Source organism: Silurus meridionalis, chromosome 20, assembly GCF_014805685.1.
Source record: "Silurus meridionalis isolate SWU-2019-XX chromosome 20, ASM1480568v1, whole genome shotgun sequence".
In the NCBI taxonomy this organism is placed as follows: domain Eukaryota; kingdom Metazoa; phylum Chordata; class Actinopteri; order Siluriformes; family Siluridae; genus Silurus; species Silurus meridionalis.
This window is the reverse complement of record NC_060903.1, coordinates 10,375,020-10,399,000: the sequence shown is the minus strand read 5'-3', so window position 1 is coordinate 10,399,000 and position 23,981 is coordinate 10,375,020. Positions and strand designations below refer to the sequence as shown.

Genomic DNA, 23,981 nt, shown 5'->3' with positions numbered 1-23,981 from the left:
TAGTTTTTTGTGTTGTTTTTAAATTTACCCTTTATACAGTAATCCGAGCTATGAGTGCCCGCCAGTTTAGTTTAGCTTTTTATTAGGCTTGCCTACTTTACCTTGCTCTTTGTTAAATATACATATATCTTTTCTGATATATCATCATTTTAATAATTGTTGTAAAACAAGTCATTTTTAATTAAACATTATGCTTGGGAAATTGCTTATAAATCTAGTTCACAGATGACTGACAGTGGGCAGAACATTCCATCTTCGGTTACTTCAGTTTATTGACTTAGTGACTGTGTGGTGATGCATGTTTTATCACAGTTCACATCAATACAAGGAGAAGAACGTAAAATACTGTCATAATGTGTGGTGGTAACAGTCAAAAACAAGCTGTGTCTTATCTTTTACTAGCTTTTGGCGTTATAGCTCAAGTAAGTTCAATGCTTTTCAAAAACTAAATGAGCAAAGTGTTATGTTAAAAACAATCATTGTAACCATTTGAAATAAAGAGAAACGTTGAGGGTAAGTTTATAAACACTCTATATTGGAATTATAACAAATGTGTAACCATGCATTTGAAAGGCTTGTTAAAGTGTCTATGCACACGTATCTATTGGTTTCAGGACTCAACTAGCCGGTTCCTTAAAAACAACAAAAAATTATGCGAATACTGATGAGCAGACAATCACTTTATGAAGGAGTGATGATGAGCATAAAAAGTTATTTTCTCCTTGGCATGCAAGGGTTCAACATGGTAAAAGAGATCTAATAGCATATTCTAATTTTTTGGAGATTTTTAAAATTTTTTTTACAATTATGTGCACTCTAAAAAAGCCTTCAATAGTTTGAAATATTCAATATAACCCTGGATCATTATACATTAAAAACAAAACAAAACAACAAAAATAAATACATATCAACAGGACTTCTCACTCAGGGACGATTTTCAGTTATTCAGTAACAATTTGATTGTTTATGCATTTTTTTGTTTATATGTATGTGTTTTGATTCTAAAATTAAAATTCGAAGTGACAAATCGGTCAAATCTAACAATGACTTACAGACTTCTGATGCCATGTGATCAGTAGTGGGATTATCACACCTTTAGATTCAGTGTAAATTGATACAGATGTTATAGAAAAGATTATTTGTTTAGTGACAATTGTTTTCACTATACAAAAAAGTTGTTTGCATGCACGTCAGGACTGTTAAAGTGGGATTCTCAGATGTGTGATGAGTTGTTAAAACAATGTGTGTATTCATTACATTTATTTAGAGGTCCAGAATTTTTTTCCCATCTCAATGCAGTGTTTTTTTTATTTGTGCCACTGTGAACAGATGGTTTGAATGTGCTAGCTTTGCCAGACCAGCTAACAAGAAAAGATGTGCACACTGTAATGCTAAGGTGATGTCAGAAAGTTGATGGGGACACAAGAGCAGGTACTCAATGGTTTTATTAAATGTTAAAAACAAAACAGAGATGTAATCCAAAAACAATGTCAAAACAATGGCAAGGTTTAGCTGATAAGCGAACAACATTAGTGAGGGCAGGCAAGGACAAACGATAAAAGCTGGAAGATAAAAAAAATTACTTCGCAGTCTATGTGTAGAATCCTGTTAAACTGTGAGAGTGTCCCTGTGTGTGATCAGTAATCTGGTTCGTGTGACTGTAAGAGAATGTTGATGTTTTACTCCTCTCCCGGACATGTTTGTATGCTGGATAGTGAAGGTAGAAGCCAATTCTGGTGTTGACATTACACTTTTCAAAGAATTTCATGAAATATTTCTCACTCACACGTGCGCACACACACACACACACACACACACACACACACACACACACACACACACACACACACACACAGCGGATTAATAAAGTTCTTGCCCTATATCACTAAGCCTCATCTGAGGCACTAAAGCTATTCGCCTGCAAACACTCCCTCCTGTCCACCCACACACAAATGCATGTGCAAATGCACAAACACACAAACGCACACAAGAACAAGCATCATCACCAACCAGGCTATAAATGGCACCGTAATTTTACCTTTCATTTCTGCTGCATTCCATTTGGCTTTTTATCATCATTAAGATAATGGTGAGTATTACGCTGCAGTTTTGCTCTTGGCACGAAGGAGGTCTTTTTTAGAGTGATTGAGAGAATAGGAGGGAGGTTGTGCAGAGGAGAGAGGGATTAAAAAAAAGATTGAGGTGGTAAGATGAAAAGGACAGCAGGCTAAAAGAGGATGTTTGAGTGTGCTGTTTAAGATGGTACAAAATAAGAGAGGGGAATTATGGGGCAATAGGTGGTCATCATCCTCATTCATTTATTCATCTCCCCTAACCACTTTATCCTGGTCAGGATCACAAATCTCTGCAACACTGGGTTTGACATACATGATGGATGCCAGTCCATTGCAGGGCACTGTGAAAACACAAACTCCGTAGTCCTAAACAACTGGGGCAAGTAAGCTTCGACAGTTCACCTACTTGCAAGGTTTTAGCTGGTGGGAGGAACCCAGGAAACCCATAGCCAATCTACACAGACAAAGAAATCATGCATAAAATCTCACACAATCAGTAACAGAAATCTATTTTACCACCATATTTCACATGACTATTTGTTAGTGAAGGTAAACAGGGTGAAAAGCACGTCATTAAGTAAACATTTTGACATTTGCTTGATGTTGCTTAAACAATTATTTGCTTGATGATACATTTAAAGTGTGTGTGTGTGTGTGTGTGTGTGTGTGTGTGTGTGTGTGTGTGTGTGTGAGTGTGTGTGAGAGAGAGAGAGAGAGAGAGAGAGAGAGAGAGAGCGCACAGATGCAAGTTCAAATTAAAATCACCTTTCTATTCATCAGCAATTATTTTATACTTTTATCTTACCATGTTGGTTTCAGCTCTAAATGACTAAAAACATAATCTCTGTAATATAAAATGTAATTTTATATTTAAATGTTAATTTGATAAGATGACCCCAACAAAATTTTAGTGCAACATATTGACCTGAACAGACCATAATGGTTCAAGCTTTTAATGCTGTTATCAGTACGCAAGCAGTGATCAGTCTCAGATACAGAACAGCTTAAGATAAATGAGGGTAATACATTTTTTACTGAATCACTCACATACACACTATAAGAGCCTCAGTATTGAACCTGGTAGCTGTTGATGCTCAGGGCTGAAGTTTCAGTATTAAGCTGAAGAGAAGCAAGTTTACATTTTCAATGCATGTTTTAATTGCATTTGTACTACCATTTATCCATTGTTTGTCTGTCGAATTGAGGCTTCTTTATTGGAATACATGAGGACAATTAAAATTAAGGAGTTGATTATTGGTAGAAATGTAAACTTGATGGTGGATATTATGGATGAACGATGGTCTCTTAATTCAGTTGAACAAAAAAAAATGTATTGTTAATTGTTGCTAAATTGCAATTGTGAATAAAAAAAAGTGGGGTGTGGGAATACAAATACATAAAAAAATACTGTTAGAAATATTCAAACCAATTTTGCAGATTTTTACTGTGACACTTTGGAAACCTAAAGCTATTTTCTGTTATAACATTTAGTTTTCTTTCAGAAACATGTTAAACCTTTGCCTTCAAATTTACATTTTATTAATAAACTTACCCCACAATAAATATCAACCTCATACTGTTCGACTAATAATTTGTCCAAAAGAAAGATTCTTCAAATCACATAATAATAGAAATTCGTTCAAATGACGTTTCGTCATATTTTTAGAGCCTGGTCATTCTTAAAATTCATTTCAGCATATGTGGGCCTATTTTTATTGTCATTATTTGTGTGTGTGTGTGTGTGTGTGTGTGTGTGTGTGTGTGTGTGTGTGTGTGTGTGTGTGTGTGTGTTGGGGGCACCTGTGTGTGTATAAGTGGTCATTTCTGGCTTGAAAGGATCTGACCAGCAAATAGAATAAAAAGTAAAATTTCTAATATGCATTGGGCAAAGACACGCCTTTCAGAAGGAGTATACTAAGGCCAGAGAGGGGGCAATATAAATGGAAGGAAGAAAAGTAGCAGGAGAGCCCAGAGGGGTTAAACAGGACTAGAAGGAGGATCTAGGTAGTGAAAGACAGATGCATGGAGGGAGCATGTAAGATTGAAGAATGAAGGACAGGGTAGATGGAGAGAGATGAGAGGGAAATGAAGAGATGAAGGGGTTGTTTTTCACTGTCTGCTTTTGAGATGGTCTTATTACATTTTAGTTGGTGTTATCTCCCAGCCTGCCCCCCCAGTTTTCTCAACTATCTTCTGATTTTACAAATATTATTGTGGGTTTTATTTGCAGTGGGTAGGCCCACTGTAATCTCAAATATCATTGGCTACCTTATTAATTTATAGTTTTTGATAGATTTATGCGTACAATAATCATAAATAAATTAAGATATATGTATACATGTATGTATATATTTAAGCTATATACAAATATATATACTTTGTATTCTTGGAATGTTTGGAGATTTTTGTTCATTTTATTTTTAAAGGTAATTTTTATTGTTGACCTGGATAATCTAACTTATTTGTATTGTAGTGATACTATTTATTGTAGCAAATACTTCATTTTTTAAAACAAATTCTTAAATGTTATCATTCTTTATAAACGAATATCATGTAGTGTAGTTGCACATTATTTATTATAGTTTAATCTGTTGTTCTTGTCCAATATTTCAAACAGATTTTTAAAAAGATACTGTCTGACAATTTAAAATAACCATAAATAAATTTATTATTTAAACTAATTACCTAAAAAAAATTATGAAATGCCATTCAAGAAAACACAAGTAAATCACTGCTTTAAAATTCATGCTATTTTTTAGTCCACCTACACAGAGATTGGAGAAGATACAACATCTTAATCAGAGAAACTGTTTATTTAGAGGACTGAAGTTTTTTGGATAAAATTATGAATGTACCTACAGTGCAGTACAATTGTGTGCTTGGTCAGCTTATAGGCATGTTTTTATGCAGGAGAAAATGTTTAATTAATCAAAACTTTGCCAGTAGTTTATAAAACTAACAACTCAAAATAACAAAAAGTGGAAAGAAAAAACACACACTGCACAAACGTTACAATTGTTATGAACAAATACATAAATATCTAAATAAATTTATTAATTAATTACTTATAATGTTATTGACTGTGCCATGTCCTCTAACTTGCAAACCAGCGATTTTCATCCATAATTATGATCCAGCCTTTCACTGCTGTTTTAGCTCAGAGAAATAGGAGGTGCTAGATCAAGTGCTATTTTATAAGCTGCCAGTTATTGAGGGTGAAACTCATACTGGTAAATTAACAAAATTTGCAGTGATATATTATTAGGATTATTAATCATGAAGCAATATATTGACAATGCAAAACACTTTTATTCAGTGCCAACCATTTATATATTGTATCATTGTATTATTTTTTTTCTTTTATTTAAATCATTTTTCAATTGTTTCTTGCTTTCATGTTACATCATACTGCAGTGAAGAAAAAAACTCTATGCTTGTTCAGTCTGTACTCTCGCCTTTATATTTTAAGGGGCAAGTGGTTATCTTTAAACAGAGACGTCTGTTTTCAACCATCCCTGCCCAATCACTCAAAAAAGTTCTCTCTCTCACTATTGCCCTTATTCATTTCTATTTCCCCCTTTCTCACATTCTATCCTTGCCTGTCTCCCCATTTCTATTTTTTCCTGTTCTATTCCACCTGCCTGCTTCTTCTCTCACTTCTAGTGTGTTAGTAGGGTGTAAATTGTGTTACTTTAAATACATGTGTTTCCCACACCCTTTGAGCTGTGCAAGCTGTGTGTGTGTCTGTGTGTTTGCATGTGCATGTCTGTAATTGTGTGAAAAGCAGTGCACATTAAGGCCAAATTCATGTGTTTGAAGTTGTCTGTAGCTGTTGCTGGATGCTGATTGCTTTCCTTTCACAAATCCAGTGTTTTTACTTTGATCTGCCAAGTCGTTGTCCTGACATAACCAAATAAATGCATCTTTGCTTATTTGGAGCTCATGAAATAAAGGCTCCCTACAGCTGCACTGTATGTCTCAGACCTACTGAGTGCTTAATAATTGCTAACACAAGGATAATTGGATACCAATAAGTAAGCCAGTGCTGGATAAACTTAGCTAGAGGCCATTTTTGGACTGGTAATCTGCTGTGCTTGATGGTCATGGCTAACACAAATGCTAACATTAGATCACAATAAGTTTATTTAATTTTCATTTAAATGTTTTTTAGAAACTTAAAACATTATCTATAGATTTATTGCAAGTAAACATTCTATGCTGTTTCTAGACAGGACATAGCATATTGCAGTACAATACAGAACACAGAGTGCAGTCCTCAACCTATTAAATGTATTTGTGTACATGCATTAAAAACATTACAAAACTGTATAGTACATATTTATTTGCTAGCTGTTGAATACCTTATGATACATGTGTGTGCTATAATGTCCTGAAGATATTTTGCAGATGTCCTTTATTTTGATCCTACTTTTGTGACACATTCCTTTGCTGCTGGGGGGCTTCCAATGTTGGAAGCATGGACATTTTGAGGATTTTAAAACATAAAACAGCTCTAATTATGCCAAGTTAATGACTCTTCTTTGCTAATGCGAAATTAGCTCTTATTTCACTCTAGCTATTACGATATATAAAACTAACTATTGGTTATTGACATGATACTTAGCTTGTGTTCACTATCAAATTATTCAATAAGTAATAAAATATGGCATTATTTAATTTTACCTGTTAAAAACATTTTTACAACTAACTTTTACATAAGTAACAAATATAATTACTAATTTTCACATCTCCTTAAAGCATTTTCAATCACCATTAAGGACTCTGCCTGAAACAATCTCTTTATATTAACAAATTAGTTTGCTTTTGAAAAAACATGTTTTGATCACGTTTCATGTCAGTGGATTCACCCTCAAACCTAATCTCAGGACATCTTCCCACTATATAGTTGAACTTTAAAGAGTACACATTTTGTACAAATTTATTTTTAAATGTTTAAATAGCAATAATCTCCAAAGAACACCAAGGAAATATTTAAACAGATGTGCACACATCTATTGCCAGATGTGCATGTGTAGAAGTGAAGTCTTTCAAACCCCTGCTGTACAGAGTCTATTTATAAGTGTGATGCTGTGTGAAAAATAACTTTCAGCACATACAGTGAGAGCTGCAGCAGTCCTGTATCAGGTCACTGCTAGTGTTTAAGTGTCTGGAATGGGAGCATTAAGCCTGTGCCCTAATAGGGTAATCCCAGTATTAGAGCTTCCGTGATTCACAAAATAAGTCAAATATTCTGCCTAGAATTTTAGAAATTACAAATATTAACTCATGACTGTTAAATTTGCTATACTGCTGTACTGCATTGTAGATAATATTGACACAGACATTTGTCTAATGTTAGTATTAAAAAGTTTACAAAACATTGGCTACAATTACAAATTACAAAAAAATTTTAATTTGCATGTCAGATATTGTTATACTTAAACGTATTACTGGGCTTTCATGCTGTTTATGGAAGTAATTGATGTAACATAATTAATTACATTCTTTATATGTATAGGTGTTTGGTGAATAAGAATAAAAGGATGGTACTTTAATTTCCGGACTATTAAGCGCACCCAAATATAAGACGCACCAACTGAATTTGACAAAGATTTTTACTTTTAACAAATACGCCGCACCTGTCTAAAAGCCGCAAGTGCCTACATTGAAACCAATGAACTTTACACATGCTTTAACGAAAGACAGTGTCTGCAGTGTCTTCCTTTCACAACAATTTCTCTCGAGAGTTTTTCTTTTGGCATCGTCGTGCGTTTAAAAATCACCATCGGTGAATCTTTTCTCCCGATGCTGTGCAGCTCAGAACACAGGTGAAGTGCGTTTTTTCATGCCCGGTTGTTTTCAGCGTGACGAATGATTTGCTTTCCCTGTTGCCAGTCCGAGCGAGCGGCAGGTCAAACGTCAGAGGAACATCATCCATATTTATGATGTAGTGCGGCCCGATTCAGTGGGAACGCACCCGAATTAATATTAGGAGTTTCATTGGTTCACTTTAAACCGTTTGCCAGTTTCATTGGTCTAATGTTATGGGTCTCAGTTTTTTGGCATGAAGCTTGTGAAACCAGGAAAAACCCAGGAAAAATCCATAAATTAGCCACTTCATTGTTTAAGATGTAGGGTTCAAAGAGTGGGAAAAAAGTAGCGGCTTATAGTCCGGAAAATACGGTATATAATATATAACAAATATTCCACAAAATAATGGGAGAAGATGAACCAATGTGCTGGGGGGGACATACCCAAGTCTAGGGTTTGGCAATAAATGAAAAGCTTTACCCCTCACCCGAGTAGAACAATGTTGGTTGACCTGCGTGACTAGCCATGTATTGCTTTATTAGTGAGAAGTAGGAGTTTCTAATTAATTCTCTTTGAAATTTGAAGCCAGTATCCTGCTTATTTACAAGCGTTATATGAATTTTAAATATTTTGAATTTCATATTGGTTTTACCCATTTAAACATTAGTAAGGGTTCAAAGTGGTGCAATCTTGCTGAGCTGGGAAAAAAATTTCATTATACCAAGATTGCGAAAGATGTGGATATTATTTTGCTTCTGGGTGTTGCTGGAACTTTAATTTTTTTCAAAGCTTTTAGGATATTTATTTTCTTTTTACAGATGCAATATAAATGTTTATGCACCGTTTTGGCTGGTCAATGCTACTGTAATTTATAGCCATGCTATAATGTTTGTTGACTTGTGTTTATGCTTAAACATTAATGATATTAAGTCTCACTTCATTACATAATTAAAATAAGTTTCCTTTTATTTTTTATAAAGAAAACTTGTATGTTTGTGAACTGGAGGATTCAGCATTGGTTGTTTTAAACATGGTTTAAGATGGTTTTTTTTTTACTGCTGATTGTTTGGCAAATTTGCATATTTTTGACACTATCTTGATAAGTTCTGTACTAATGTGTACCGTATTGACTACAGTATATGCATGAAAGGACTTGAACCATAATGTTGAGCATTGGTTAGGCATTATGTGTTTACATTTACCAAAGCTGGGAGAGTGGGAAACTTGGAATTTACTTTAACCACAAAATAAACAGTAATCGGAATGCAGATGTAAGAAAAAAGTCCAACACTTTCATCAATACCTGATGACAGTGTCAACATGAGGAAATGAAAATTAAAGGTTAACTGTGACACATTGATGATAAGTATGCCTGTTGGTGTTCACTGTTCAGGAACAGTCAACACTTTAGTATGCACTTTTAGTATATTAAAATTTGAATAAACCATCTCTGTGTATTTAGTTAAAACCTATTTAAGTTCATTCATAAAATTATTATTATATAACATTCTAAATATAATGTTATATATAATTTGTAGTGGCAGGGTCAGCAAGGCCTTCTCTGCTGGTCTAAACTCTATCAGAATCACTGACTTACTTTTTAAGATATTTTTGTCCATGAATATGTAGTAAATTATTCTATTATATAAAATGATTCCAATATTCTATTCTTTACATTTTATGGCATATCTCTTGGGTCCACTGCTTTTGCTGTGCCACCGAGTGTAATTTTACGTTGGAATTTCTGTCCAATCAAATTTCAGAGGTCACATCAGGTATTCCCATAAAGCTAGCAGAATGAACTGTACAGAGTCATATACATGCTGCTTGAAGCTGTTGCTTTAACCAATCAGACTGCAATTTGGTTAATCTTAGGCCTGCTTGAAGGTGTAGGAACACATCAGCATTTTCATGTTCTTTGATTGGATGGTCAGAGAGCAGACTAATGAAGCCCACATCTGTCACAGCCTGCAACGCTCAAATGTAATTGTGTGGATTTATAGGTTTTTTTAATTTCACAATGGCTGACAGAGAAGCAGAAATGTATTTGTTCATCCATATACATATATATATATATATATATATATATACACACACATATACACATATATACATATATACATACACACACACACACACACACACACACACACACTTACAAAGACATTTACAAAGACTTCTCACCAAAAGCTGGACATTGTGAGGAAAGGTTTTTTTTATAAACCATCCATACTTTTGTGTTTTCTTTTCGATAGGATTTGCAAAGAAACACACAATTTGCTTAAATTACAAATTGTCAAGAAAACTTAAATGCAAGAAATTTGTTTATATAAATGCACAGAAAACCCTGGGTTATTTTATGAGAATAATATTTATGCTTCTGTAAGAGATGATGAATGTTGGCAGTACAGCTGTGGCTGCAGTGAAATGAGACTTGTTGAATTGTGTTAATTGGGTTTCTTGCTTTAGTAATAACAAATTTTTGCTGCATTAGATGCCTGTGATGCAGCGCTCTGCATTTCTATATAATACTATACTATATAATGATGGTTTCTATCTATTTGGCATCATAATGATGGTATTAAGAGGTTGATTGACTCAGGTAGGACACCACTGATGCCTAGGTGTGAAACGTACAGCTCGCCACTGTGTTAGTGTACTCATTATTTGGCCATTGTTTTGTGACATTTATAATACTAATTACAAGATGAGCAGGCTGGTCTGAGCTAACAGTAAGTCTGTAGTAAGGGGGAAAAAGCCCTTTTTATAACCATCCAGAACATGATCTTAGAATGCACAAAACATTAAATTTTGAACTGAATGCTAAACATTTGGCATATGTGCATATGCCAAAGCAGGTGGACACCTGACCATTACAGTACACCCATATGTGCTTGTTGAACATCACCTCACTTTTGGTCCTTTAAAAGCCTCTGGCATTACACTAGACTTTGGAGTGTGGCTTATGGCTGAAAGATTTGCCCATTCAGCTATAAGAGCATTAGTGTGTTCAGGCCCTGATGTTGAGTGAGAATGCCTTGGGCACATGAAGTTAGGGATCTGTGTAGGCCGTGCAAGCTCTTTCACAAAAACCTTGAGGTGTATGGACTACAACAGCACAAGATCAATCAGGTTCCATCCTGTTAGCCAAGAACAAGAATCTGAGAATCATTGGTACAAACTCATTAAAATGGAAGATTTTAAGAAGACCAGGTGATTTGTTTTCAAATGTTCAGCTATCCTGTATGATATCAAATATTTATTTTAAATTCTAATCTGAACAATCTGAATCTCTTGCCTGGTATTCTTTTTTAGCATTGTGCTGCTGCCACATGATTGGCTGACTTTAAAACTGAATGAATGTCCAGCTGTATATGTTTTCCTAATAAAGAAACACTACAGTATATATACACTGATGTTCATGACAACTCTTTCAGGAGTAACAAGCCAAGCCTTTTGCATCTGCAAATGCTATTCTATTTTTATTAATATTCATTTTTAAATTAATTTCTTTGTTTTTGTCATTTTGCCATTTTATTGCTGTTTGCTGATCTCCTGACCACTTGTCTATTTTTGATTACAATTTTGCTTTATGTTCTCTATTTGGCTGCCAGTTCTAATAAATATTCAAAACTGCAACTGATTCCTTGTCTGACTCTGTCGCATAGCAGCATGCAATTTTCTTTTGTGAAATTATTTTAATGCAAGGCTCAAATTAGATGTAGTGAAGTAGCACTGGTGTTACTATTTCAGAAAATTAGGAGCAAATGCAGTAGTAAAAATGTAGAAGCGGTTGTTGCTTCAAAATTTTTGAAGTGCTTTGGTACTCGTATACAATGTGGGTGTGCTGCCTGCAGAGCTTTTGTCACAGAATAAAGCTAGAAAGATGAAGTGTTACAAATGTAGCCTGGCTAGCTGGGATTACATTTGATTATTCATAGTATATCAGAGCAAAGTCACACCAGGAGTAATATTTCATAGCTTGTTTTGCCAGTTTACAAAAATGTACTAAGTAAAAATATATATCGGAACATCAATCAGATTTGAATAAATTCTGGTATAATACAATTATTACTGCACTTCAATGGCTCTGTACATGTACTTTGTACAATGACAATGACAATGTTAAATCTAATCCAATTTATTCTGATCTACTTATTTACTAGCCTTATTTAATTATGAAGGACATAAAGATCTCTAGAAATAGAATTGCAGTCAAAACTTGAATGTGACATGGCAACCAAATTCAAGTGAAGTAAAGGAAGGAAAGCAGGAAAAAAATAAATAGATATATAAATTAAAAAATATATTATTAAAACTGATATATACCTTTATGCCTACATAAAACAATACCGTTCTTCCACAAGTGTGCAAAATGTTCCAAAGTGAACATTTTACTATGCTCAACTCAACCAATCAGGCTCACATTCCTAACATCCAAATGTTCAGTTAAGCAATAGAACAAGCAGGAGTGAGATTATACTGGATATTAACAGCTTGAGAGCACATTTCTTTTATACAAATGTTTTATTAAAAAAATAATAATAATATGGGGTACTTGACATTTCAGACAAAGTGTGTGTGTGTATATATATATATATATATATATATATATATATATATATATATATATATATATATATATATATATATATATATACACACACACACACACACACACACACACACACAGTGGAACCCGGTTATGTCGATGTCCTAGGGGGTCGCCAAAAGCATCGAGATAACCGATGATCGAGATAAACGAAAATCAATATGGCGGCAATATATTAACGTGCTTGAAATTTCTTTATGTACATGATGCGCGTTAATAAATGAATGTGCATGCACGTGTTTTTGGAGGGTTTTTTTTACAAAACAGCGTTGCCGCGATTTGTTTGATGAAGGCATGCTATAAAAATACATACAGTACATGTTTGTTAACTGTCAGGAATCCACCTGCCACGCCCCCTTCGGCCCCCTTCAGCGTGTCAGGTGTTTTCTCGGCCGCTTTTTCTGAAGCTCCTGGCTTCAATCGCGCACATATGGTGCTCGTTTAGCATCATCACCAGCTCCTATTTAAACTTCCACACTCTCACTGTCCGTTATTGTTGGTATATGTTGGTTCACGGCGGTTGTTGTTATCGCTCATGTGCCTTCCCACCGGCACTCTCAACGGCTGCGCTTTTCTTCCCATAGCACATCGCGGATTCCCCCCGATCCTGCCGTGGTTAATTCTATGCTTTTGCTGCTCATCCCACGTTCTCCCGTGTGCTGTTCAGCGCCGCGCTTCTACTTTCGCCTCCCGTTCATCACATAACATTTAACAACAAAAGGCATATGTGCACTAACTAACAGCAGAGATTCACCAGTATACAATACAACACCTGTAGCATCTGTAAGGCTTGATTTTTCCGCCACTTTCGCGAGTTCTTCTGCGGCTGCACAGAGAAAACTGACGTTAAATGGCAAATTTTTCCCCCCTTGTGCTCGAGATATTAGGGTTCGGCGACATAAAAAAGTCCACATAACCGATAAAAAATGCTAAGACAAAGCGAGAATTTGGCGGTTCCACTTCAAAAACGTCGACTTAATAGGGTTGTCGAGTTAACCGAGGTCGAGATAAGTGGGTTCCACTGTGTGTGTGTGTGTATATATATATATATATATATACACACACACACACATACATACTGTATATATATGTGGAATTATATACATAACAAAAAAGTGTGAAACAACTGAAAATATGTCATTCTATTTTCTTCAAAGTAGCCACCTTTTGCTTTGATTACTGCTTTGCACACTCTTGGCATTCTCTTGATGAGCTTCCAGAGGTAGTCACCTGAAATAGTCTTCCAACAGTCTTAAAGGAGTTCCCAGAGATGCTTAGCACTTGTTGGCCCTTTTGCCTTCACTCTGCGGTCCAGCTCACCCCAAACCATCTCGATTGGGTTTAGGTCCGGTGACTGTGGAGGCCAGGTCATCTGGCGCAGCACCCCATCACTCTCCACTTTCCTGGAGGTGTGTTTGGGGTCATTGTCCTGTTGAAAAATAAATGATGGTCCAACTAAACACAAACCGGATGGAATAGCATGCTGCTGCAAGATGCTGTGGTAGCCATGCTGGTTCAGTATGCCTTCAATTTTGAATAAATCCCCAACAGTGTCACCAGCAAAGCACCCCCACACCATCACACCTCCTCCTCCATGCTTCACGGTGGGAACCAGTCCATCCGTTCACCTTTTCTGCGTCGCACAAAGACACGGTGGTTGGAACCAAAGATCTCAAATTTGGACTCATCAGACCAAAGCACAGATTTCCACTGGTCTAATGTCCATTCCTTGTGTTCTTTAGCCCAAACAAGTCTCTTCTGCTTGTTGCCTTCTTTTAGCAGTGGTTTCCTAGCAGATATTCTACCATGAAGGCCTGATTCACACAGTCTCCTCTTAACAGTTGTTATAGAGATGTGTCTGCTGCTAGAACTCTGTGTGCCATTGACCTGGTCTCTAATCTGAGCTGCTGTTAACCTGCGATTTCTGAGGCTGGTGATTCGGATGAACTTATCCTCCGCAGCAGAGGTGACTCTTGGTCTTCCTTTCCTGGGGCGGTCCGCATGTGAGCCAGTTTCTTTGTAGCGCTTGATGGTTTTTGTGACTGCACTTGGGGACACTTTCAAAGTTTTCCCAATTTTTCAGACTGACTGACCTTCATTTCTTAAAGTAATGATGGCCAATAGTTTTTCTGTACTGTAAAGCTGCTTTTTTCTTGCCATTATACAAATTCTAACAGTCTATTCAGTAGGACTATCAGCTGTGTATCCACCTGACTTCTGCACAACACAACTGATGGTCCCAACCCCATTTATAAGGCAAGAAATCACACATTAAACCTGACAGGGCACACCTGTGAAGTGAAAACCATTTCAGGAAGCTCATCAAGAGAATGCCAAGAGTGTGCAAAGCAGTAATCAAAGCAAAAGATGGCTACTTTGAAGAACCTACAATATGACATTTTCACCCCTAGAAAGTTTTAAGGATTTATAAATAAAAATCTTTTCAAAGTGCAGGATTCTGCTTTGGATGGCTTCTTAATGAGTTTAGTAAAACATAAAATCAACACAGAAATTGTATGATGTAGTATTTGTGTGTAACAGTATATTTTGTTAAGATCGCCATGTCACAATTATTCAACCCCTACATAATGTTGTTTTTAAAGCTTTCTGACAGTTTTTATGGCCTGAAGTGGAGCCAAAACATCATTAAGTCGTTGGGAACTCTATAACGATCCTTCATTTGCTTCAGCTGTGATGCATTTATAAACCCCGACCATGAAGGTGTTCAAGGTGAGTTGCAATCATGGGAAAGACAAAGGAGCTTCCACAAAAGCTGAGAGAGGAGATTATTTCATCACATCTGAAGGGCTTTGGGTATAAGAAGATTTCCAAATGATTTAACATTCCAAGAGACACCATTGGGAGCATTATAAGGAAGTTTAAAACTTATGGAACAGCTGCAAACCTGCCTGGCCGTGGAAGAAAGCTCACAATTTCATCAAGGGCCCTTAGCAACTTAGTCAGGACAGCTAAGAAAAACCCAGTGTGACTGCAAGACAGCTACAGGATGACATGATGAAGGCTGGTACAAGTGCTTCGGTGGCAACTATAAGACGTGCACTGAATAATCACGGACTTCATAGCCGGACCCCAAGACGCACTTCACTCTTGACCTCAAGGAACATCAGGAGTCGACTAGAGTATGCCAGGAGGAATCTGGATAAAAATAGAGTTCTGGGAGACAGTTCTATGGACTGATGAAATCAAACTGGAACTTTCTGGACATATGGACCAGCGGTATGTCTGGCGTGCAAAAGGTCAGGCTTATGACCAGAAGAAAACCATTCCCACGGTCAAGTGGGTCAATAATGTGGGGCTGTTTTTCTGCGGCAGGAACTGGCAATCTTGATTGTGTACCTGGTATCATGGATTCCTAGAAATACCAGGTCATTTTGAAAAAGAACATGATGCCTTCTGTTGACAAATTAAACATTGGTGATCATTGGATCTTCCAGCGAGACAATGATCCCAAGCACACTTTCAAATCAACAAAAGCTTGGATGGAGAAAAGATGCTGGAGTGTCCTTCTCAGCCACCAGGTTTAAATCCAATTGAAAATCTTTGGTGGGATTTGAAGAAGGCAGTTGCAGCACGGAAGCCGTCAAACATCACCGAGTTCGAGGCTTTTGCACGTGAAGAATGGGCAAAGATTCCAATTGAGAGGTGTAAGAAGCCTGTCAGCACTTATCGAAAACGCTTGCTAGAAGTTATAAAAACTAAAGGGCGCACCACAAGGTACTGAAGCTGGGGGTTGAATAATACTGCACATGCTCATGTGTTACAAGACTTACAATTTTCATTTGAACTTCAAAGTTAAGTCAACTTCTGTTGTCAAAATAACTCATGCATCAACAAATATTGTTTGTTATTTCACAAGGTTTTTTTCAGATTTTCATTATCTTTCATCAACATCACTATATTGTCTATTGAGGTGAGGGGGTTGAATATTTCTGATTGCGAGTATACATTTTATATGTGTGTGTGTGTGTGTGTGTGTGTGTGTGTGTGTGTGTATATATGTGCATATATATATAAAATGTAACACTACTAGTAACGGCGCGCAAACCAACAGGGCCTGGGCTCCAGCGATTGGTGTTGCCTCCAATAAAAAAGTTTAACAAACAAACAAATGAATCAACAGTAGGGGTTCACTATCACTCTCACTTAAACAAACTGAAGAACACTATTAATGTTTCTCTAAAAGAATATCACATTCAAATAACCGGGTGCAAATGCACAATGAAACAAATATAAAAGTAGTTAAATAAAATATTTTGTTGTATATAAGGTAAAATAAATCTAAAGCTTAAAAGAACAAAAAAAACATTATGTTTATGGCAGATGACAAATCTGTCCTCTTTTAATTGTCAATAGATTCTAAAGTGAATAAAGATTTAGAAACAGCTCTGTACCGAACTCAAATGGATCAATTCAGCAGCTAGTCGCTGTAATACACGTATATGAATTAACACAATACCCGAAAACAAAACCTCCACCTTGCAAGTGTGTAAAGTTTCCTTGACCAAGCGCTTGGATTTCGTTGGGGCCCAAACACAGTGGTGCACTTACAGGCAATCAGGAATGACTGGTGAATTTAGCAATGAACAGTCAGACTGTTTACTCACTCAGTTCTCCACTCTGCTACGGTGAAAACTCACCAACTCGCACAGATTAATGGTTACGTGTAGGTTTCGGTCGGTCTTTCAGCAGGATCCTGGAACCAGTCCGACGCTGAGGGAAAAGTCACGCGTCTCCCGCCAGAAAATGGCTGCTCACTCCTCACTCGGGAAGGTCAGCCTCCTGTAACTTTTAACAAGGGGAGTTGTCCCGGTTCGACAAAGAGGTCCGTAAAATCTTTCGGGGCGGTTTGTAACACAACTCAGTCCCGAAATTCCACGGAAAAGAATTGTGGAGAAAACCTCCAGTCTTTTGTTCCCGCCGGCAAAAAAAGTCCAAAAAGACCGGAAAAACCACTCTCTCTCAATCTCTCGCGCCGACCACGCTCTTTCACCAAACCATACCCCCCGCCCCCCCGGACTCTGTCCATTCTGATTGGCTGATCATCAAAACACTATAACTAAATGGAACACCTAATTGGTTATCATTGGGAATGACTCAATTTACATACAATATTCAAATTCTTAAGTTGTACAAAGTGATATTGAAACGTATCCAAAATATATATATATATATATATATATATATATATATATATATATATATATATATATATATATATATATTAATAAAATAGAAACATACAAGAATAATGATATAGCAATGTATACCAATGTTCACTGGGTTACATATATTATATATTGTATATTAATATTCAGTAAAAACACACTCTTGCTTATGAGATATTGTATAAGTATATCCACTGAAGCTAGACTAAGGAAACAATAATTGTGCTGTTCTTTGGCAATGTTGTACCTTTCAGGGTAATATTATATTGCTTGGGGAACAGAAATGTTCCTGTAGAATATTTTACTATCATGTAATGTTTATGCATATTATTAATTAGCTGCAAAATCAGTATGACATTTCTTGTTTTGGACCCTTGGGCATAACACAAAACATGGGCATCAGAGAGAGGTTTTGATTGCTAAAATTTAAACAAAACCATGATGCGATAGCATATACACGTTTAGTTCCACAGACCATAAATGATTATTCAGCATGAATATGATGTTTCATGAGCATGTTGACAACAATGGTGTAGCTTCATTGATTGCAGGTTATATAATATTAAATGATTAAAATGTATGTAAGTGTCAGTGTAGAGGTCACAACTTTAGCATTAAACACACATTTACCAGATCATAAGCAGATCATTTGCACACACGTAGACATGAAATCACACCACACTGTTTATTTAGACATAGAGAGAGAATCATTGCCCAAAAACTTCATACACAGATATGCACATGAACAGATACATTAGAGACTGTTAGAATCTCCATCATTATAATGTTTCTCAGCAAGACTCTGTGCTCTGTGCATTTCTGTACCACAGATCTAAAGCTCTAAATGCGTGAATCTTTTTTAACCAATGATATGATGCATTGGTTTTATGTTTTGTGATGCCGTAGATGATGAAGAGGATCCTTTCCAGCCAGTAACCTCAGACGAGACAGTTGCTGAGGGAGGTACGGTGACTCTGACATGCCGTGTGGCGGAGAGTGATAATTCCTCTCTCCAGTGGTCCAACACTGCACAACAGACACTCTACTTTGGAGCTAAAAGAGGTGAGAGACACAGGGACTGGTGGGTGGAGAGGAGTGCCTGGATGGATGAGTGGTCAGATAAATGGAAAAATGGATGGATAAACCCATGGACAAATGGATGGGTGTGTGATTTCAAACCTCAGAGAAATTGTGATTGACAGAAATATCCCAATTAAAGAAGAATGAGAATGAGTGAAAGAATGAAAGAAGGAAGAAGAAGAATAAAAGGTTTAGATAGGAATATTTGCTCAGTAAAATGCCTAATGAAATGATGAGAAAAGAGATATACATAGTACATGAACTGATTGCCATACATATTAGTACATGTTTTATACACTAATATAATGCAGCAGTTAACACATATGCATACACATACTCACACATATCTATTAATACATTTGCCTTAGAAAAAATTTTAATCCTTAAAGGTTCCAAGTAGTAATTATAATAATAATGTTAATACAGTGGAATTTAAGCAGAGAAGTTAAAATCAGGCTTACATTGTCACAAGAGATTTTCAGAATTTGCAGAAACTTATGCAGAAACCACACTTACCTCAGTGAACAAGCACTTGTTTTCGTCTTAGTGGCTTAAATACTTTGAAAGCTACACACTTTGTGAGGAAACCTGTAATAACATCAGATTAGATAGATAGATAGATAGATAGATAGATAGATAGATAGATAGATAGATAGATAGATAGATAGATAGATAGATAGATAGATAGATAGATAGATAGATAGATTTTAAGGTGTACTTTCATGTAGCGAGTCCTCCGTTCAACCCCACATGCCAAAGGTGTGCTATTGAATTTACTGAAGAACATTTAACTCATGATCACGTTCATCAAACCAGTTTGAAACTATGTTTGCTTTGTTGCCATTTGTATTATCCTGCTAGAAGTAGCCATTATAAGATGGATAGGATTTTGGTAAAATGAATGGATGCACATTCCTAACACCATGACACCAAATTCACCAGCCTGGACTGTTGACACAAGGCAGGGTAGGTCTATGGATTTAAACTGTTGGCACCAAATACTGACCCTACCATCTGCAGGATTTAGCAGAGATCCAGATTCATCAAACCAGGCTCTGCTTTTCCAAATCAGCTGTCCAGTTTTGGTGAGCCTGTGCCCACTGCAGCCTCAGTTTTGTGTTCTTGGCTGACAGAAGTGGAGCCCTGTCAGAATGTGGTCTTCTGCTGTTGTAGCCCCTCTGCCACAAAATTTGACAAATTGTGAAATCTGTGAAGCTTTTCTGCTCACCACAATTGCAGGAGTGGTTATCTGAATTAGCAGTCTGGATATCTCTGTTGAACTCTTTCAACAGCATGGTGTTTGCTGTTGTAGAAGGTGCAAGAATAATACACAGAGCTTTCCGATTTCACCTTTTACAGTAATGCAGAGTAGACTTTTTAGTGCAGCACATTAGTTTACTTTTGGAAAGATTTTTTTTAGGGAATCACCTGATTATTTTGTTGGCAACAATATTAAAATCCTTATTAATTATAGTATAAGCAAAAAATAATGACCATTTGCAGAAGTTTCTTTCTGTAAATTGATGATTTTAACAATGTTTGTTTAATAGTCTTAGTCAGCAACTCTCCACCAGCCCTCTCTCCTTGTTTTTGCAGATTTTATGGTGTTCCCTTTAGTTTTTTAACAAGGTTTCAAATTCATAACCTTTGAGCAACTCTTTCAAAAAAATTGGGACACTATGATTTGAAAATCTCATAAAACCATATAACATAGAAACATATCAGATGTTTACATTGAGGAAATAACCATTTTAAGTAAAATTGGTAATTGTGCGTTTGATGGGCGCAACAAATTTCCCAAAAAATTTTGGGAAAAAAGTAGGTTAATCAAAAATAAAAAAAAATCTGGAGGAACATTTTGTAACTACTGCGATTAATTGGCAATGGGTAACATGACTGGGTATAAAAAGGGACAAGGGCAAAACTCAAAATAAAAACAGACTAATGTATTTAACAATTATTGTAAAATATTTTGCATGATTTAGCAACTTTTCTTTTAAATAAACACCTAATTAACTGTTAGTTAACAGTTCTAATTTACAATACTTTCTCTACTAGCTAGCTTTTTAATTTACTGGCTTTTCTAAAAAGAGCACTTAATGTGCCTGTTAAGCACATCAGTTCAGTCTTAGTACTGATCTGTTTAATTAAAATCGCCTTGCATATTAAATATAACACTAACCTTGACCACTGCAATGTTAAGGTGAATGGTGTAGGATTCAGTAATATTTAGTAATCTTTTGTAATTCTTCTCTTTTTAAGGGATCTGTTTAAGTAATTGTTGGTGGCTGCTTATCTGTCTCAGCTGTGTGGTTTTTTCCTCTGTATTCCATTTATAAGTAATTAGATAAAACATTTAACGTTGATTTAAAGTATGGCATTTGCATTTGGAATCTGATACAGTTAAGTTCTAATATGAAGTCTATCTATCTATCTATGCCATCATTAGACTAAAGTATTATATAACAGGCCATTCAGAGCGATAGAAAAACATAAGCTGTGGCCAAATCAATTTGCTACATTATTAAAAAGTAAAGAACAAACTGGTGAGTAACACCAAACCTACGCCAGAAGAATTTCTTCCCTATTAGAGAAAAAAATGAAGGAAACATTAAAATAAAGAAAATTGTGCCAAATCATTGATAATCCTTAAAAACAGGAGGACCAAACTGAGCCAAAAATATCCAAGACAGTTCTGGAGCCACATATGGACAGAGCAAGCAATGATCAATTGCACCAGAATGATGTACAGGGAAGAGAATGGAGAAGGGAAGGAACAGCCACCTTATGGTGTGCCCATAAATGGCTGCCAGTAAAACAGATTCAAATGTATTTTTTCTGGCAAAAGCAGTACAATGAATTCTGATCTGTACAGGGCAATATTATTTGCTCAGAATTAGCCAAATGGTACTAAACTCAATAGATGGTAATCTATAGTTTAAATGGACAATTACCTGAAAAGCATACATTGAGAGCAAAAAAAAGTAAAGGAAGTGGAATGTTCTGCAATGCCCAAGTCAATCACCTGAATTAAATCTAGTTGAGCATTCATTAGCAGTTGCAGTAATGGCCTGCCTGAACATCACCAGGGGGAAAACGATAATATCTGTAAGTTCCAGACTTCAAACCTACAGTATATACTCTGGTAGATAACAATAATGTTTCCAGTGTAAAAAATATTTATGGGACTAACTGTACATTATCTCCACAGACTGTGGCTCCCCTTGGCAGTTTGGCTCAATCCCACAGTCACTCTCCTGACAAGCTGGCCTTTGGCTAACCATGGCTAATACAGTTGAGTGGGTTGTTGCAACTTTTGAGATTGTTGCCAGTGATGCAGAATACTTTGGCTGGTGTTAGGTCTCTCACCAACAGCCCTTATTCTCCCAAAGTTGCTGTTTATCTAACCAGTGAGCTAGGGAATAGGTGCTGCTAGCATGTTAAGGTACACGTAAAAGTCTATCCTGGTGATAGCAACACTATTCTCTTTGCAGTGCTAATCACACATTCTCCCTTATATTATCTTTTGTTCTTCTCTTGGTGGTTTCCTTCCCATATCCAAAGTGTTCCCTAACAATGCATGCTTAATACAGGATATAAACCTTGTACTAGCCCACTTCACAAGCCATAAGGCTAAACCTTAATAAAGGGAAATATGAAAACTAGCAGTTATCTGTTCATCTGTTCATGTACAATTACAAACTGTACATGACTAACACAAATATGTTTACCAGAGGATGCTTTGCGTAAAACCACTCTCTTTTTAGATTTGTACAAATATTAAATACATTTGTATTGTTTCCATTTCACTAAATCTAAATAATGTATTTTTAGTAGGATTAATTAAGAAGATTTTGGGAGAGAGAGGGAGGGAGGAGGCAGACAAAGGGAGAGAGAAGATGAAGGCATAGCTGGAAGAGAATAGTACCTGATGGAGACAAAAAAACTGACTTTCATGTTCTGATAAACCATAAGGTCAACACATTTTCACCTCAATAACCACTGGGGTTTTTGGGGTGTTTTGTTTGGTTTTAAAACTGCATTTAAAAAAAGGTTTTATTTGAAAACAAATTTTCTTTTCTTTTTTTTTTGTTGTTATTTTTGGTTTCCTTCATTTCTTCTTTTTTATGGCTTTCTTTCCTAGCCTTGAGAGATCACCGTATCCAGCTACATAAGTCCACATCCACAGAATTGTCAATTACCATTTCCAATGTGCAACTGTCAGATGACGGAGAATACACCTGCTCCATATTCACCATGCCTGTACGGATTGCTCGAGCCACTGTAACTGTACTAGGTAGGTGTTTGTGCATGTGTGTATGTGTGTGTAAAGGGTAAGTGCATGTTGTATATATCACAGCCACAGCTGCTCTTCCAGGTGCTGAAGTTCTGGTAATCATTATAATTAAGGCTTCATTAGGTCTTACATATCTTACTGTCAACTGTTGATCTCTTTTCACTCTCACTGTCTTTCTTTTTCTGTCTGGTTCTCTGTCCTTTTATCTATCCTGTCTTTCTTTCTTTTCTCCTTTCTTACTTTCTTCCTCTCCATGTTTTTTTCACTTAGGGGTTCCCGGGAAGCCAGTAATAACAGGGTTTGAAGATCCAGTGCAGGAAGGAGGGAGTGTGACACTTACCTGCACCAGCACTGGTAGCAAACCTCCTGCTCAGTTGTACTGGTATAAAGGACAGGAAAAGCTGGAAGGTACACACACATACACCCACTTACATATTCACACACATTGCATTACATTTGCATTGAAACACAATGAGTAAGGTTTGGCATGCCTTCATCACTGTGGCATCTTGTTTTATCCAGAACATTGCCACGCAATAATGACATGCCGGTTGACCATCAAAAGCCACCGATTGTCACTTGAGTATCAGAACAATGGAAAAAGGTGGCTTTACCTGATCAGTTATGAATTTTCTTGTGGTCAGGCATTGTGATGCTCTGGTAAATGTTTTCTGGGAAACCTTGGGTGCTGGGATTAATGTGGATGTTGCTTTCATTCACACTACCTAAACATGGTTGCAAGCATTCATTCATAGGAATGTTATTTACATTAACATCTACATTTACAAAGGCAGTGGTCTCCTTCGAAATTTTAATGCTTCCTGCCATACTTCAGAAATATTTAATGTTTTGGCTAACTGATTTTAATGGTATAAAATACATCTGGATCACTTAGTTAATTTATATGTGGCATTTTGTAT

The 23,981-nt window shown here is 36.3% G+C and overlaps 1 protein-coding gene across 9 annotated transcripts in view; it reads left to right on the top strand.

Moving 5' to 3' along the window:
• Positions 1-23,981, top strand: part of cadm3 (cell adhesion molecule 3) — an 87,129-nt gene that overhangs the window by 45,098 nt on the left and 18,050 nt on the right. For all 9 annotated transcript variants that reach the window (XR_006928794.1, XR_006928795.1, XM_046876064.1 and 6 more), the window contains exons 3-5: positions 18,591-18,746; positions 22,909-23,061; positions 23,332-23,469. Coding sequence is in view for 7 of the 9 variants with exons in the window: in XM_046876064.1 (XP_046732020.1) it covers positions 18,591-18,746; positions 22,909-23,061; positions 23,332-23,469 (447 nt within the window). In the remaining 2 variants the exon portion in view is untranslated. The remainder of the gene's footprint in view (positions 1-18,590; positions 18,747-22,908; positions 23,062-23,331; positions 23,470-23,981) is intronic.